Source organism: Physeter macrocephalus, chromosome 10, assembly GCF_002837175.3.
Source record: "Physeter macrocephalus isolate SW-GA chromosome 10, ASM283717v5, whole genome shotgun sequence".
Lineage (NCBI taxonomy): Eukaryota > Metazoa > Chordata > Mammalia > Artiodactyla > Physeteridae > Physeter > Physeter macrocephalus.
This window is the reverse complement of record NC_041223.1, coordinates 10,121,384-10,138,995: the sequence shown is the minus strand read 5'-3', so window position 1 is coordinate 10,138,995 and position 17,612 is coordinate 10,121,384. Positions and strand designations below refer to the sequence as shown.

Sequence of the window (17,612 nt, the reverse complement as noted above, 5' to 3'; positions counted from 1 at the left end):
CGCGCACAGCAACGAAGACCCAGTGCAGCTGAAAATAAAAATAAATAAGAATTAGGAAAAAAAAAAAAAAAAGAAAAATATATCATACAGAAAATCTGTAAAGTCAGACTGTGGGAGAGAGTCTCATGTTCTGCTTGAGAGAGAGCTGACTTCCATAACATGAAGAACGTATGAGGATATATTATAAAAAAGCAACCCAGTGTCTTAGTTTGGGATGCGTAGAACTGAGTAATAGAGGGAAGTGCAAAATGAAAGTTGGTCAGGGCTGTGATGTATTGGTGATTGGTAGCAGTAGTTTCTACAATGTGTTGTTTTTTATTTTTAAACTGCTCACTAAAGTTAGTGACACCACCAAGAATTCTTGAAGAGCAGAAGAATAATTCAGTTGCTAATTGCTAAAAACTATGTAATAGATATTGATTTCTGTAGCAGCATTCCAAGGAAAGAACTTAGTCATAGTAGAATTATTCGCAAAGTGACTGGAAACAGTCCTCGTTTCTTCTCAATATTCGACAATGGCCACAGCTGCCCTACATTTTATTTTCTAACAAGCCTGTCTTACCCTTGTTAATTTCGAGAAATTTATGAATAGGATCCAAGACTTTGTCACTGAACACCTCATGATCCTCACATACCCTAAAGACCCTAACTGAGGAGGGTTGGCCAACAAAATCCTTCAGGTTTCTATGATTCAGTGTGTCGTTTCATGTTAATTTTAAGAAGCCAATCTTCTTGAACTACTAATGGAGGAATATCATTTAGGACATTGCCTTGTATATGGGAAGTACAGAGTGGTTTTTTATGTCATTTTTTACATTCAAGTAAAACCATCTCCAATTTATATAAGAACTTGTTAAGAAAAATAAATATGCATTCCAGATGCTGCTCTGTCTTTATCCACTTTTGCCCAATGTCAGCTAATGTAGTAAAATTGGAGGGGGAGAATGGATTCCTGGGAGTAAATTTGAGATCAACTAGTGTCTGTCATTAAAACTCCAGATTTGCCATGTTGATTAGTTATATCACTATTCCATCTTGGATAACTAAATCCGTCTTAGGTTGACTGATTTTTATTTATTTTTTATTTTTTATTTTTTAGCTACAACAGTGTGAAGGGAAGAAATGCTTTTTCTCTGGCCAGTACAACTTTTGAAAAATGGGATTTCTGGGTATTTCTTTGTCTGTTAGTATTATTTAGAGATAGCACAGTGTTACTTTTAAAGGGATGAATGATTTGTTTGCTAGAGGCTGTTATAGTTCAGAGTTAGTGTGTTTGTCCTTATTGAGTTTTTGTAGTTGTATGCTGTAGTAATTTAGAAAGGAATTAACCAAGGGAAATTGCAGTCTAAGTAAATGATCCATGTAGAAATCCTACTCATCTCATGTTTATTCTCTGCTACCCCAACACAACAGTGGTGGAGTATAATTTAAACATGATTACATCTGATCAATAGCTCTGATTTATTTGTTTTGGTCTGGCCAAAAAAAGTTGGAAGAATAAAACTACAAGGAACCACTTCTCTAAAAATATATCTGCTAAATGCACTTGCCATTTAAGTCTTAGACCTGCATTTGCATTAAGTGCTGGGGAATCCAGTGCATCCTATACTAGATCTAATTTGAAGAGGACATAAATCAAATTCTGTTACTGACATTTATTTATGGAGGCCTCTTTACTAAGTATGGAGAATGTACCAGCTTTTTAAGTCATTGCTGTTGTTAATAAATACCATTCGATATTTACTGACTTTTTGAGCAGGTGTTCCTGAATGTTTTTTTAATGATATTACTGTTTAGAATAGGGGTCAGCAACTACCACCTTTGGGCCAAATCCAGCTCGCCGCCCGTTTTTGTATGTAAAGATTTATTTATGCTCCTCTGTTTATGTGTTGTCTATGGCTGCTTTTGTACTACAACAGCTGAGTTGCATAGTTGAGACAGAGAACATATAGCCTACAAAACCTAGAATTTATACTGTCTGGCAATCTACAGGAAAAAGTTTGCCTATTCCTGATCTAGAATAATAAGATAAAACTACATAATTACTGATAGCTTATAAAGATCTAATTAACTGTGAGTCTGCACTTGGTTTCTGGAGTAATCAACCACACATTTATTTATTCAACAAATATTTATTGAATGCTTACTGTATGTCTGGTTCAGGGGATATAGTAGGGAAAAAATAGAATTCTCCATAATCGTGGAATTTACATTCTGGTGCCACTGTAAGTTACACATTACTAGATGTGTGCTAATTTACCAAAAGTATACATATTAGCCTGTTCTCCCAATTTGTTACATACTAAAATCATAATGTTTCGTTCATAAAATTGTTTAATTGATGATTATCTTGATTCAGTTCTTAAAAGCTATTTTTAATTGGAAAAATTTCCCTCAAAACCTATCCTAGTGTTAAAATTCTAAGGAAAATATTAGCAAAGAAAATACAGTAGTACATTGGGAAAATAATGCCCCATGACTAAATGCGATTTATTCCGGGAATGCAAGGTCGGTTCAATATTAACAACTCCATTAATATGATATGCCATATAAACAAACATAAAGAAAAATATTATTTCCTTTAATAAAATTCAATACCCAATCATGATAAAAAACACTCAAGGAAATAGCATTTGAAGGACACTTTCTCAACATGGTAAAATGCACATGCCTTAGTTTTAAAGCCAGTATTTTATGTAGTGAGGGGAATCATTAGAGACATTTCCACTAAGATAGAAACAAGGCAACGATGACCACTGTCTCCACAGCTATTCAACACTGTTCTAGAGACATTAGCCAGTGCAGTTAGACAAGAGAACTCAAAGGCATAAGAATGAGCATAGAAGAAGTAAAACTGTCATCTATATAGATGATACAATAGTAAACCTAGAAAACCCCAGAGAATCAATGATAAATTAACTCAAACTATTAAAGAATTCAGTGCAGTAGCAGGATATAAAGTTAACATACAAAAAGCAGTAGCCTATACACAAGCAATAAACAGAAGACCTACTGGTAGGAAAAAAAAAAATCCTATTTGTAATAGCAACAAAGAAGGTGAAATGCACAGGAATAAACTTAACATAAAATGTGCTACAAAATTTCTATGTACCTGAAAGAAACTAAAGAAGACTTGAACAAATGAAAGCCATCTCCTGTTCTTGAATACGATGAACCCAACAGTCATCAGTTCTCCTTATGTTAATTTATAATATTGGTGTAATCCCAGTAAACATATCAACAAGTTATTTTATATAGTTAGATAGGTTGATACCAAACTTCAGATAGAAAAAACAAACATGCTAAAAAAACATTGAAAAAGGAAAAGCAGGGATGGGAGTTGGGGGAGGACCAGCCTCACTAGACATTAAAACATGCTGTAAGAGTAGACTTTAAAAGGTTCTCATCACAAAAGATAAAATTAGATCCATATCTCTTACCACACAAACAAAAAAATCCCGAGTAGATTAAGATGAAAACACATGTGTACGTGAAAAAAACTGAGTTCCTCTTTAACTTTGGTGCAGAGAAAAGCTTTCTCACTATGACTTAGAACCCAAAGACAATAAAAATTAAAATGGATGGGGCACTTCCCTGGTGGCGCAATGGTTAAGAATCCGCCTGCCAATGCAGGGCACATGGGTTCGAGCCCTGGTCTGGGAAGATCCCACGTGCCGCGGAGCAACTAAGCCCGTGAGCCACAACTGCTGAGCCCGCGTGCCTAGAGCCCGTGCTCCACAACAGAGAAGCCGCCGCAATGAGAAGCCCGCGCCCCTCAACGAAGAGTAGCCCCTGCTCGCCGCAACTAGAGAGAAAGCCCACATGCAGCAATGAAGACGCAATGCAGCCAAAGTAAATAAATTAATTTTTAAAAAAAGAGGAGGGACATAAATTATTTTTTTTAAAAAGGATGAGTTTGATTACCTTTTTAAAAATTCCATTATAAAAGATACCGTAAATAAAAGACAGCTGATAGACTCGGAGACAATTTTCACAACTTATACCACAGATAAAGGGCTAACATCCCTGATATATAAAGAACTATTAAAAATTTCAGGACAAAGGACTAAAAACCCAGGTAGAAAAATGGGGGGAAGACAGAAACAACAGATTCACAAAATATAAAAATAGCCCCCAAACATGAAAAAGTGGTCAAACTCAGAATTAGAGAAATGCAGATTCAAAAATCTCAGATACCATTTCTCACATAAAGACTGGCAAACATGTTTTAAATGACAGCATATTCTGTTAGCGAAGTTATGGAGAGACAGGCCCTTCAAACATTGCTGGTGAGAATGTAAGTCTTTTTGCACATAGGTACATACATCATTTTATATAACTGACTCTTCGAACCATAGAAATATTTCACAGACCAACAAATAGCAAAACAATTAAAGCATCATGGAGGGAAATTTGAAAATACATAACCTCTTGACCTAACGATCCCTCTACAAGGAATTTACCCTAAAGATAGGCCTCCAACAGTACAGAAATGCATGTGCAAAAGATTGGAAACAACCGAAATGCCTATACATAGGAAAGTGGTTGAGTAAACTATGGGACACTCACAAAAAGGAGAGCTATATACCTATTTTTTAAATAAGGAAAATGCTATAAATTGTTAGGAAGTACTCTCGGGACATGCTGTTAAGTGAAAAAGCAAAGCTTGAAAGATAACCTAGGATATGCAACTTTTCACGTAAGGAAGAAGATAATATAAGGGAATATACAGCTATCTTCTCATTTATGCAAAAAAAAAATATGTGAAAGATAAAGATAAACCAAAAACTAAAGGGATTGGTTATTTATAGAGGGCAGGTGGGAAAAGGGGTAGGAAGAAGGAGAAATGGGAAGAAGGTAGCAGGGCTGAGGAGGCAGTGACTCCTGGGCATATGTCTTTTTGTATAGCTGTGACTCTTAGAACCATAGAAGTATTTCACATACCCCCCACATTTGAAAACAGTTAAAACCAATCAGTATGCGAAGGGAACTCAAAATGAAATACAAGCCCTAACAAATGACTCGGTGTTTTTCATAAGGATATAGTCTAGTAATTCTGAAATTAGTTTGTGTATATAACAGAATTGAACAATATGTAAATTGATTTAGATAATGAGAACTGCTTTTCTTAATGTTGGAGAAAGAACTTATAAATAAGAGCAGGGAGAAGGGTAAAATGTACCCTCTAGTTTTGGATTGGAGTTAGAGGTATTTGCATAAACTCATGATTACATACACACACAAATAAATGCTAAGATACAGAGTATATATGTATGCATTAGTGTACATACATATTTCCTACCTCTGTTCACTGAGAGGGCCTAGAAGCAATAAGTCCCCGGGAATAATGAGCAGACCCAATGCCCAGATCTTAGTCTCTGAACACCATCCTCCAATAAAAAGAGATGAGCCTGGAAAATCTTGTGGTTCCAAAAATAAGGATTTGAAAAAAAATAAAATAAGGATTTGGAACAATTTGAGCAACAAAATAATGGCAAGGTTGGATTTTAATCCACAAGTGTGTGAGTTTTCTGTTCTGTATGACAAATTACCACAAATTTTGCATCTTAAAACAGCACACATTTATCATCTCACATTTTCTCTAGCCAGGAGTCCAGTCACAGCCTCACTGGGTCCTCTTCTCAGGGTCACAAGGCTGTAGTCAGAGTGTTGGATGGTCTCATTTTCATCTGGAGGTTCAACTAGGGAATAGTCTGCTTCCAATCTCATTCAGATTGTTAGAAGAATTCATTTCCAGTGGTTGTAGAGGTGAGGCCCTCGGGTTCCAGAGGCTGCCTGTCCTTTGCCATGTGGCTCAGTTCACGTCTGAGAAGCTTCTTCAAGGCCATCAGGAGCATCCTTCAGCTCAGAGAAGCCCTAAGTCCCCTTTTAACATCAGGCCTACTCAGGGTTATCTCCCTTTTGACTTTTTCAGAGTCAACCGGTTAGGGACTTTAATTACATCTGTAAAATCCCTTTAACTTTGCCATATCAAATAATTTTGGGAATGATAGCCCATCACTTTTATTATATTCTTTGGCTAGAAGCCAAGTCACAGGTTCTGCCCTCAGTGAAGAGGTGGAGGCTACAGAAGAGTGTGACTCGTTGGAAGTCATTCTGTAGTGTGTCTGCCACATTGAGTCTGTATGGATACAAACAGTCTAATAAATACATAAACAAGTAGAGAAGAAGGGATAGTTCTTCCTTGTAATAGATTCCCATTAACAAACGTGGAAGGAAAGAGGAAAATAAAGAATCACCGTTAGCAAACAACACTGTGATAAATGTTGCAGACAAGATTCTCTGATGGATGCTAAAATTAGTGGATGCAAGTTTGAGGAGACACAGGATTTGCATAGTCTCAAATATCTCCTAAGATACTTATCAATTACCAAGGGCAGAATAGTAAGTTTTTATTGGAGCTTGGTGGACAACAGCTTTGCCTAGTAATCAAGGTAAAGGTTACCACAGATGAAACATCAATGTCATGAACCCCTTGGTAGAATGAACTGGGAAGGGCATGACACTTTTGTGGTACCAAAATGCATTACCTCGTTTCAGTCATGACACAACAACAGACTAAGCCAGATTGAAGAACATTCTACAAAATGACTGATCAGTACACTTCAAAAGCATCAAGGTCATAAAATATAAGGAAAGACTGATTAGACTGAAGGAGACTAAGGAGAAATAACAACTAAATGCGATATGAGACCCTAGAATGGAAAAAGAGACGTTAAGTGGAAAAATTGGTGAAATTCAAATATCTTTAATTAATAATCTTGTACCATCTTGTTCCTCTTGATAATTATATAAAGGTTCTATAAGATATGAACACTAGGGGAGGTGGATTAAGAAATATAAGGCGGCTCCTTGTATAACTTTATAACTTTTCTCTGAGTCTAAAATTCATTAAACATAGAGCTCTTTTGTAAAAAATTATAGTATAGACTTGTGCTTACAATTTTAAGTCAGCAAAAGTAGAAATTCAGGTGACTTATTGATGTTTCATTTCTTAGTTTGTTGCACCAAAATTTAGGACAATATTGTACATAGTCACTGAAGAATGAATACATCAGTGTGAAGTGGTGGAGTTTATTCTATCTCACAGGATAGTTTTTTTCCCTCCATTGTGCTTACATCATTATAGACACAGACTAAGGGGGAAATGGGGCTTTCTTTAAAAACTCAGTTTTAATGTTAAAGCCTTCTTGTGAATTTGGTTTATTTACTATATATGGCAACATTCTCTTTTAAAATAATTACCAAAAGGTTTTACTTACGTCAAACATGTGTCATATAAAAATCCATGGTTTTGGAGGTGTTCAGTCAATTCAGTTGGTTCAAAGGGCTCTAAATTTTCTTCTTTATATGGACGGTGGACAGAAATGAGTCTTCTATATTATGTTTCTCAGACATGTTTTCTGATTCATCATCTGTTGTGACGGTGCCTATACCTGTGCTAATGGTGGATGAAGTTATTTCTTAGTAACTGTGCAACTACTGATGGAAAGATAGGGGTTGAAAGCAAATGGAGAATTTTAAACAGTTTGGGCAAGTCTGTCTTTACCATGAAAAGGCTCTTGTTTGTTTCTTTAAAGGGTGGATTTAGTAAATGAGTAGATAGCTCATTGCTTTAGAGATATCTCTCTTAGAATTGCACCAGACAACCAGTAGTGCTGCTTGGATATGGAAGTATTTTATGAATTCATGAGAGTTCTTACAGCCTTTTTTATTTTTACTTGAAATATTGTATATAAGAGCAGTGCCTGGGGCGTGCATAGTGTAAGTAGTGGTGTCCTGTGTTAACGTAGAATTACTGTTTGTTTTTACTGTCATGAGTCTGTGAATCCAGTCTGTCATGCAGAAACAATCATTATGATGTAAGCACTTACTGTCTTACTGCAGCTGATTCCCCAGTGACATTTTAGAAAGTCAGTATTTGGCTGCAGAGTGCTTTAAGTTTCTAAATGGACTGGAGCTTGGGGGCCTTAGGGTATTTCATAGGAACCACATGACCCTGAGTGGACACACAGCAACTTTTGTGTATCTGTAGCCAAGCTGATGGCAGTGTTTTCCCTTGAAGTTGTTTTCACCCAAAATGTAAGTGTTTTTTACTTTATATTTAATTATTTGGTACTAATACTAATTTATTACAGATGTCTAAGAGTAAATGGTGAATGGTTAAACAAATTCTTTGCTGTTTGTCTAGGTCTTTTATCATCTGGTTGTGGCTCTAACTCCTATGGGTTTCACAGCACATTTTTCAGCATCTATCAATTCAGCTCTTGATTTTCACTTTATCTGAGAATGAAAGTGGCAGTTGTACCCAGCAGCATTCAAATACATTCATAAGTTTTACATTCTTTTCTAAAAGTGAGAAACTAAACTCCCGAAAACAGTTTGAGAATTTTTTATAGTTGTATTTTAACAACTCTTTATACCTGTTATCTAGATAGAAAATCATCTTCCTGCCTCTCTGGCTGTCACAGATACAGCTGTTATTAGAGTTAGTAATGAGGGGTGGTCCTCAGAGACCATTCTCTTCCTGGTCTGTACTCAGGCTGCCTGGCCTAATAGAGGCGCCATCAGGTAAAAACACAAGAAGGGATTGTTTTTTGTGTAAAACACCAGGCTGTGCATCACGACCTTTGCCGAGGTGAATTGGTGGTAATCTTCAGTACATTAATTTCCCTCTCTACTCAGTAACTGTGATTCCTCTTAGCAATATGCAAGAAGGGGGTCCTGTGGTGTCAGAGCAGTTCACCTGATCTAGCATGATCACAGACTACCATACCAGAGGGCTATCTAGGGATATATATATATATGCAGGTATATATGGATATGTATGTATATGTGGTGTATGTCTGTGTGTCTGTGTGTATTTCTGTCTTTCCAATTTATTTTAGCGAAGGGGGAGGTTAGAAGATAAAAACAGCATGGTCCTCATATGCTTTGTGTATCTGTAGCCATGTTGATGGCAGTGTTTACCCTTCAAGTTGTCACCCAGAATGTAGGTGTTTTTTACTTTATTTATTTGGTACTAATACTAATTTACTACAGATGTCCAAGAGTAAATGAATGGTTAAACAGTGCTTTGAGGATTATGCTAAATTCAACTGCCATTTTTATTCTATAATACTTTTAGTCTCAGAAATGTATCTAAACTTCTGAGGCAGAAAGTGAGTTGAGATTGTCAGGTGCCTCTGATGGTTCTTAAATTTCAAAATCCTGTCTCTAGCCTTCACATGATTCACTGTCTCTCTTTAATTAATAAAATAGTAAATATCTTTTGCTTTAATTCATATTCTCAGATTAAGGACCATTAAATAACAAAGATTTATTAAATATTTGTTATGCTAATTTAGGGATTAAAGGAGTAAAATACATGATTCCTGGCTGGAAGAGCTTACATTATAATTTGAAAAGACAAACAGCAAAAATTAAATAAATGGAAATCAAATAGATGGTAAATATTGCTTTATTAGCAATAAAGATCAAAAGAGATACAGAATAATATTTCTTCTTTAATGATAATGTACACTATATTTTATAGTAGTGTGTTTTTTAATTGATATTTTCCTCTAAGTTTTTGTTAAACCTCTGACTTATTAAAAAGATTTTTTAGAAGTCGCTTGATATTACTATATTGAATAAATGTTACCAATGAAAAATTGTTGGCCGCTATTGATGCCTTCCCACTTAGAGACTAGTCTAAACTCAGGAGGATGAGTTTAATTCATCAGTCTTGGATTTTGTTAAATGCATTGTCGAGGTGTATCAGGAGATTTCAGCTACAGTTTGATTTGTCTGTGAATTTGGGAACTCATACAGTAAGTATGAGTTCAGGAGGTAATTCGATAAATATGTTTTTTCAGGAGGTAATTCGATAAATATGTTTATGCCTGTTTCCTCATTGCTTTACCAAAAAAAGTGTAAAAATATCGCTCTTTGAGCTATATGTTTTTCTTTGTGAAACCATACTTTTGTGAACATGAAGATTAAATTTAACTGTGTCTTGGTTTTGCACAATTGCAACGTTAATGCAGAGGGTTCCCTATCCCCACTTCCCCTCCTGTGTTTTACAGGCAGTCAGATGCCTCCTCAGCCACCTGGGAGCCAGTCAGAATCCAGTTCTCATCCTGCCTTGAGCCAGTCACCAATGCCACAGGAAAGAGGTTGGTCTTCAATTCATATATCTTACATACCTTTGTGTTTTGAGTATATAAGGCTTATTTGAATTTGCTTACCTATGCACCTCCTTATAAATAATTTTTAAAAGGATATTATGTTTCCTTATCAGATGAAACTAATAAATAAGAACCTACATGTAACAATAAATATTGAAAAGAAGGATGCTTTCTTGCAGATTGGGTGGTTTTACCAAAGTGCAGTTCAAGACCCAAAGAATAGATACGTCCACATAGAACCATGAAGTATACTTTATACATGAGTATAGTCTGATATTTGATCTAGCTGTGTAAAAATGACTGTTAATGATTCAATTTGGATATTGGTCCTAATGAGGTAAAACAGTATTGTTAAGTATGTGTGTCTGTTTAGCTGGTTTGATCAGTTACTTGTCCCATGATATTTAACAGTGAAATTTTAAACACACACTAAGACCTTGTATTGTAGAATTATAGGATCTTAGAACGGGAGCTGACCTGAAGGATTATAGAGTCTGTTCACTCAATTTACGAATAAAGAATATGAGGACCGCAGAGGTTCTGTATGACCTTCCCATTCTCAGAAGCAAGTTAGTGCCAGAGCCAGAGAAAAGAATGTGAGCTATTCCTGAAACCCTTGAACAGCCAGGTTGTCCCACATCTGCAAACTCTTTGACCTTTCACTCAGTTCTGCATGTTGACCCCCATATGTTATTGCCTTGATTGAAGCCTTAGGCCTTCCTTTGTTTGCTTCTGTCTTCTCTCTCCCCTTCAGAAGTAAAGCTACTTTTGTTGATGGTGGAGGTGGTGATTTTAATCCAGATTAGTGTAGACTAGATTTTATAAGCCTGCTGCACCATCTAGTGCTCTGCCAGGTCACTTCCCACTGCCTGTGGGTCAAGGCTCATCTGCCCCACCCCATGGAGATGCCACTTTCCTTCACTCCCCTTCCTCTTTCACACCCGCCCAGAACACAGAAGTTGCTGGCTCGGTAGCTGATACGTAAAGACTCCTGACCCCTAATGTTTATAATTATTACTGTATGGGTTGTGAAGACGATGATTTGTTTCTAATTAGAATTATAAGTATAAAGTTTCAGTTATTTTACATATTAAAAACTCAGCAATGTGTTGTTTATTTATTTATTTATTTATTTTTTAAGCAGTGTGTTATTTAGAAAGTAATACCGGTGAAAAGATGCATTAGCCTTATCTATAGATTATTCGTGTTCAAGTGAATGTTTAGCAAGAATAAAATGAAATTTTAATTTCTAATACCTTTACGTATTTAACTTTTTTATTATAATTTAATGTATAATTGATACTTTAATTCCCTCATCGAAAGACTACAATACGTCTTAACAATGGAATAGCTCAAGGTTTTTAGACTTCAGGGTGCACAGGAGTCGCCTGGAGAACTTGTTCCGCTAGGTTGCTGGGCCACGCGCTCCCAGGTCTCCGATCGGTGGGTCTGAGGTGTGGGGCGCTCAGAGTCTGCGTCTCTGACAGGTCGCCGGGCTCTGCTGATGCTGCCGGTCTGAGGACCATACTTGGGCGACCGCTGCCTTATCACGAGGCTGTGATATGTTTTAATAGTCGTGTGATGTGTGTATTTGTTTCTCCACACTTTCCACTGCGGCCTCCTATAAATCAGTCTTGCATCTCACATCCTCTCTCTCAGTGGCTTGTTCTGTGTTAACTCCTCATATGGCTCTGGTTGTCTGGAAGACATTACAGACGTTCACGGAGAGAGCACTAAAGCCAAGCCAGGGGGAATTCTCCCCAGACGCCTTTTCTTGGCCTGTGGGTTGGCCCTACCTTGCGTGGCTCGGTCAAGGAAGTGAAGAAAAAAGGATAAAAGAAATTAGCCTACACTGAAAGCCCGCTCAGGCCAGACCCAGAGCTAAAATGAAGATTTTTGTTATTTAACCTTCACCATATCCCCGAAACATCATTCCCACTGCGAGAATTCTGCTAATTTTGCAAGGATCAAAAGATAAGAGATACCTTATTTGCAAGTCCTACAGTTCTAACCTTTACTGCTAAGAACTACAAAAGAGAACCCCCCTCCACGTCCTCCAGTGTCTTTCCAACCCCTTCCTCCTGATAAATGTTTAAGGAATTTTAAAAGGTAGAAAACCAAATATGAAGGACGAGATGACAGGAAATGTAGTTAAATCAAACTTTTAACTTCATACATTTGCAAGGCAAAATTGAGGATGTTCCTCTGGTGTCACTGTATGGAAACCACTATGTTGATATGTTTGGGGTTTTTTCTCCCCCTCTTATGTATAGTGTGGTTTTGGTAGCTAGTAGTGGATACATAACAATCTGGCTAATATAATGACCATTTCCTTCAAATAGCAAAAATGAGTTTTATGATTTGCTAAATCTGAATTGATTTTTATGAACGTATTCCTCACACTTCCCCTGAGACTGTGCTGCATGCACCATGTGCGTCCCTTGTGTGCCTTTTGTTGGTTGGACAACCCCTGAGAAGGAAAACTTACTTAAAAATGACTGTTGGATGATGCTCTGCCGTGCGTGAGTTAAATTTCCTCTAAAATTGGGTAGCAAGTACTTTTTTAAAAAATGGCTTTGTTATTTGTTAAAATCTAGGAAGAAACGTTAGCTCCTACCTAATGACACTTGATCAGATATTTTAATGGCAAATGACATGAATATTTTAATGATTTGATACAATAATGAAAACCTTTTCCTTGTTTTACCATCATTTGGTATTGTACCAACAGTATATATGGTGCAAAATAAATCTAAGAAAACCGTTGCTAGAAGATTCCCCAGTGTTGATTCCCATGTATTGAAAAGTAATTTAACTTCATTTATACCTTTACAGTTTGTATATCTGCCCCCCCCCTTATTTAAGGAAGTAATGAGAGAAGCAGAGAGGAAAAAAAATACATTGGTGAGTTAGCATCTTATTTTAAAAAATGTATTATTTCTCAGAAACCATGGACCTTGATAGACAAGATAAGAACATAGCTTCTGTACTGCTGAGTGCTAAAATAACCAAGTTAAACACTTCCTTTTACACTTACTTTGTTTTAACAAGTAAGATTATAAGAGAGTAAGATTCCACAATTATACACATCTTCTTTAATGTACCCACAGGAGATAGATTTTCTTTAATGGTAGAGAATCTAGAAACACACTTGCCCAGAGACAACTGCAGAAAACAGGAGATGCAGCCTACTTTCCCTTGGCGGTGCAGTTTTCTGGGTCATCTCCAAAGCCCTCGTGGGGTACAGCAGTGCTGACAAACTGCCCTGGAGCTAGGTTCCTGCAGGCTCAAGAAGCTGATCTCTTGCTCTACTGTCATTCCTTTGGGTTTGGTCTTTGTATCCCCATTCAGGAAGAACATTATTAATAAACTCCATACCCTGTTTAGGAGAATTTTGCAAATCTGAGGCTGCCCTGGGGTCTGAAGAGCGCTGGTAACGGCAAGGCCATACCGCCTTCCCGAGGTTGAGCGCAGAGTCCGTGCCCCGTCCGGATCCCAGGCCCTGCAGTGCCCACCCCCTCTTCAGTTCAGTACCCTCTTCACCTGGTGGTTCTGGTGTCGAGTGTGTCAAAGGACATCAGTCACAAATTCATTTCCCCACATTGTACGTAGGTGAAAATAACTGAGTTTCTGTAGTTTTCTGTTCTCCATCTCTGAAGGTATATGTGGATATGGCCATCATCAGTTACAGAAAGGAGGGAGACACTTGGGATATTTATTGGCCGCTTTATTCTTCGGTAGTGTTGTCACTACATTTCATGTACTTTCCAATATAAAACTTGATTTAGTGCTCTCCTGTTTGCATATTACGTGGTGCTTCTTACTAACTGAGTAAAGAAAATTAGTTCAGATCCTTTGGTTTTAACTTCTTCATTACTGATATAAGTTTTGGTTTGCTTTTTTTTTTTTAAAGTGAAAAACTTGAGTTTAGTATTCTGTAACACATTTGCCATTGGTTTTTATTTTAAACCACATCTTTTCTCTGTAGACCTCATATAACAACATACAGAATTGCTATTAAAGCATCTCACGCAGAAAATCAAATTTTTTTTTTTTTAAAGGTCAAAACTTGAGTTTAGTATTCTGTAACACATTTGCCATTGGTTTTTATTTTAAACCACATCTTTTCTCTGTAGACCTCATATAACAACATACAGAATTGCTATTAAAGCATCTCACGCAGAAAATCAAATACAGTACTGTGAACTATATGAACTAAGGCAATGGAGGAACAGTTAAGATAACCCTAAAATACTGAAATATATGTTACAAGAAAATTGTAGCTGACATGTTTAGATTAGCTGTATCCTTCTTATTCTTTAGCGTATATATCTTAAAATTTGAGAAGAGGAATAGGAAATGGCGTATTAGTGGGCTGTCCTGTTCTCCAAGAGGACCTGGAGGGGGTGTGGAATAGTCGTCTGAGTAGATAAATAAGCATAATTATTATTAACATCAAAATGATCACTTTTTAACCCCTGTGAAATGTTAAGCTTCGTGAAACTAGCAAATGCCCTTCGAGTTTATTGGATTAGCAATTAGGTGAAAATGTTTCAAGAAGGCTTATTTATTTGGACAGATGTAGAGAGGTTCAGAATTAATTTTTTGAAAAGCTTTTAATTGAATTCCCTTTTAATTTTCACAGTGGTGTCTAGTTAAATATTCATGTTAATGCTAGTGGTTTTCTGAAGGTCTGAACTAGATCTGGATTCTCAAAATCAACATAGGTTATTTAACCCTTTTCATCTAGTGTGCCAGCAGGGACTTCCTTAGTGTAATCCCATAGTATTTGAATAATTAGAAGGTAGTAATGAGGATTTCATTAGTCCTTGAGATATGCTGAAAGCAGAACCACTAAGAACTTTCCCTTTTGGACATGGACTGCAAGCAGAACTGACGCTGCCACCGGACTGTGATGTGCTAGAAAATGTATTCTATCACTGGAGGCACTTCTTTGGCACCATTCCGTGACCGTCAGATCTGTACGGAGGGCATCCTGGGTGAAATCTTCCAGAATTACTGAGTTCCCCAACCCCCAACCTTTATTCTCATCCAGCCACGTGACAACCTTTTCTTCCTCTCAACTGTTTAAACAGAGTTGTAGTCAAAGTATACAAGCTTCCTGTAGCTAATTGAGAATCAACTGTTACTGTATCAGTGGTGCCCAAATTAGACAAGGTAGACAGGTTGTGTATTTACTCTATAGTTGCAGGACAAGGAAAAAATAACAAAATTTTGCGGTTTCACATATCTCAAGTATTTAATCCAGCCAAACTTTGTCCTTGACAGCTGTACGTCAAGTGAATCACAAAATTCTCGTCTTTGGAATCTGATATTCACAGTGATATTTATCAGTAGCTCCAGTTTTATAAATACAAACAGTGCCATTATCCGGAAAAAGTGTGTAGCAGATGGGGTGAGCTCAGGCATTTAGATGTTCTTTTTGTGTGCTACCATGAGAAGGTGAATCAGAATCTGTGTACTTCAAAAGTATAAGGTTTCAAACTTACATATTTTATGTAGATTGATTGAATAGAATATGTCTTCATTATTCTTACATATTTTTATTCTGTTATTAATCCCAAATGTTAACTGCCTTGGCATAATTTTATTCCCTCTTTAATGAGGTATGTTAGCTTCTTTTCAGCATCTGAATAGAATTCCTTATTAAATTTCTAGGCACATTCTATTTGCTGAGGGCAAATCTCTCTCTTACTTTTTAATGCCAAGGGCAAGAAAGAGATCTCTTAAAATAAATCCAGTGTCTTACTGTAGCTTAGACTGAACTCTTGAGGGCAGAACTGAATCTTGTTATGCTCTGCATCCCTGTGTCTACAACAGCACCTCCTATGTAATAGATGTCCAGCAAAGATTGAGCTGGACAACAGAAAGTAATTCAGCCTTCACAGCCATTCAGAAGTGTCACATCTTTTCAGAGCACAGAACAACCAATGAACAAAATGTTTCTTGTTCTGAAATTAAGAAAACTTATCATATTGATATGTCTTCTTTCAGTTTTCCCATTATAGGTCATTTGCTGTAGCGTAGAGTGTTTCTCTCTCTTGCACCAGATTAAAGCTACCACTTGTCTTCCATTCTTCCCAGGCATATTTCTACAACCATGCAGACCCGATGTCAGTCTGAGCTGGGATGCTCGCACCTGGAGCCTTGCACTAAGAGAACTGTCCAGGGGCCAGCCATGCTCTTTATAACCCAGGAATATTTAGATGGAAATAAGTAAAACTTTGGAAAAAATTTTAATGCTACTAGCTTATTTCCTAGTGATATCTACACCAAAAACCAGTTTTGAAATTTTAAAAATTATTTTTGATCATCTTAATTGACCTAACCCAATTGTTGAGAACAGATTAGCCCGTAAGTATAGAAAGGAAGGAGACCACCGAGATAATTGTTAAGGACTTGGAAGTAGGATTTTTTTTTCCTCTTTCTGCAAACTACAGAAATTACTTTGTTGCTCTTTCTAGGAGATTCTCAGTTTTAAGTATGACAGTCAATCTGCAGATGCTGAGATGTTTCACGGGGTAGGTATACTGATTGTCGGAAAATGATCTCCTAACCTACCTTTCCAATTGCTCTTGCATATAAAGGTGTTCTTATCATTTATATTATGAGCATACTAAATATAAAAAGATGCTGCCTTTCAGGACAAGGGTATTGTCAAAGAGAAAATAGATGTCTTTCCTCAAGCGTTGCCGCGTAAACATAGTAGATCAAACGTGTTAAGGCATTAATGATAGTCTGCCCCCACCCCCAGATGCAATTAATTTAGCCTCTGCTCTTAATTGAGGATCCTTTTTTTATAATCAGTGACAGATGAAAATAAACTCAAATGGGAGGTACTATACAAGAGAGAATATCTACAAAGCTGTTTCTAATTTCTTCAGCCCCAGAACTCTACCTCTGGGCTGGATTGTGGACCAAGCCAAACTAGTCAGTAATGAAGGGAATAACAGTATAGGAATTGTATTAGGGTTAGTGTTGAATTCCTATTAAGTCTACTATCCAGAGATCTGTTCACCCAAGAGCTCAGAAAACAAGTATCACGTACGATAAAAGTCGATTTATATTCATGGAAGAATCATCAGTCTCAATTTTAGAATATTTTAAAAGAAGCAAAGTTTTGTTACTTTTGTATGTGCAGTAAATTTTTTTTAAAATGGCCGGTTGAAGCTTGCTTTTAATAGTTAACACTCATTTGTAATTGGCTCATTATTCTTCAGTGAAAGTATTTGAGAACATCTGGATCTTAGGTAAATTCAGCATTGTGTATTGCGTGCACTTATTTCTAAGAACATGTTTTCTCCTGTGCTTTTTGGGTCTGTTATCTCAGTGAAAGACCGCTGTCTGCCTCGTTTCTCAAGCCAGAAAGCTCGAAGGCACCTTGATGTCTTTTTCTCTCCC

At 36.9% G+C, this 17,612-nt stretch overlaps 1 protein-coding gene across 4 annotated transcripts in view; it reads left to right on the top strand.

Annotated features, from left to right (window-relative positions):
• The window catches only part of ARID1B (AT-rich interaction domain 1B), a 455,213-nt gene that overhangs the window by 347,658 nt on the left and 89,943 nt on the right, over positions 1–17,612 (top strand). For all 4 annotated transcript variants that reach the window (XM_024122602.3, XM_055087421.1, XM_055087420.1 and 1 more), the window contains one exon: positions 10,089–10,178. In XM_024122602.3, coding sequence (XP_023978370.2) covers positions 10,089–10,178 — 90 coding nt within the window. The remainder of the gene's footprint in view (positions 1–10,088; positions 10,179–17,612) is intronic.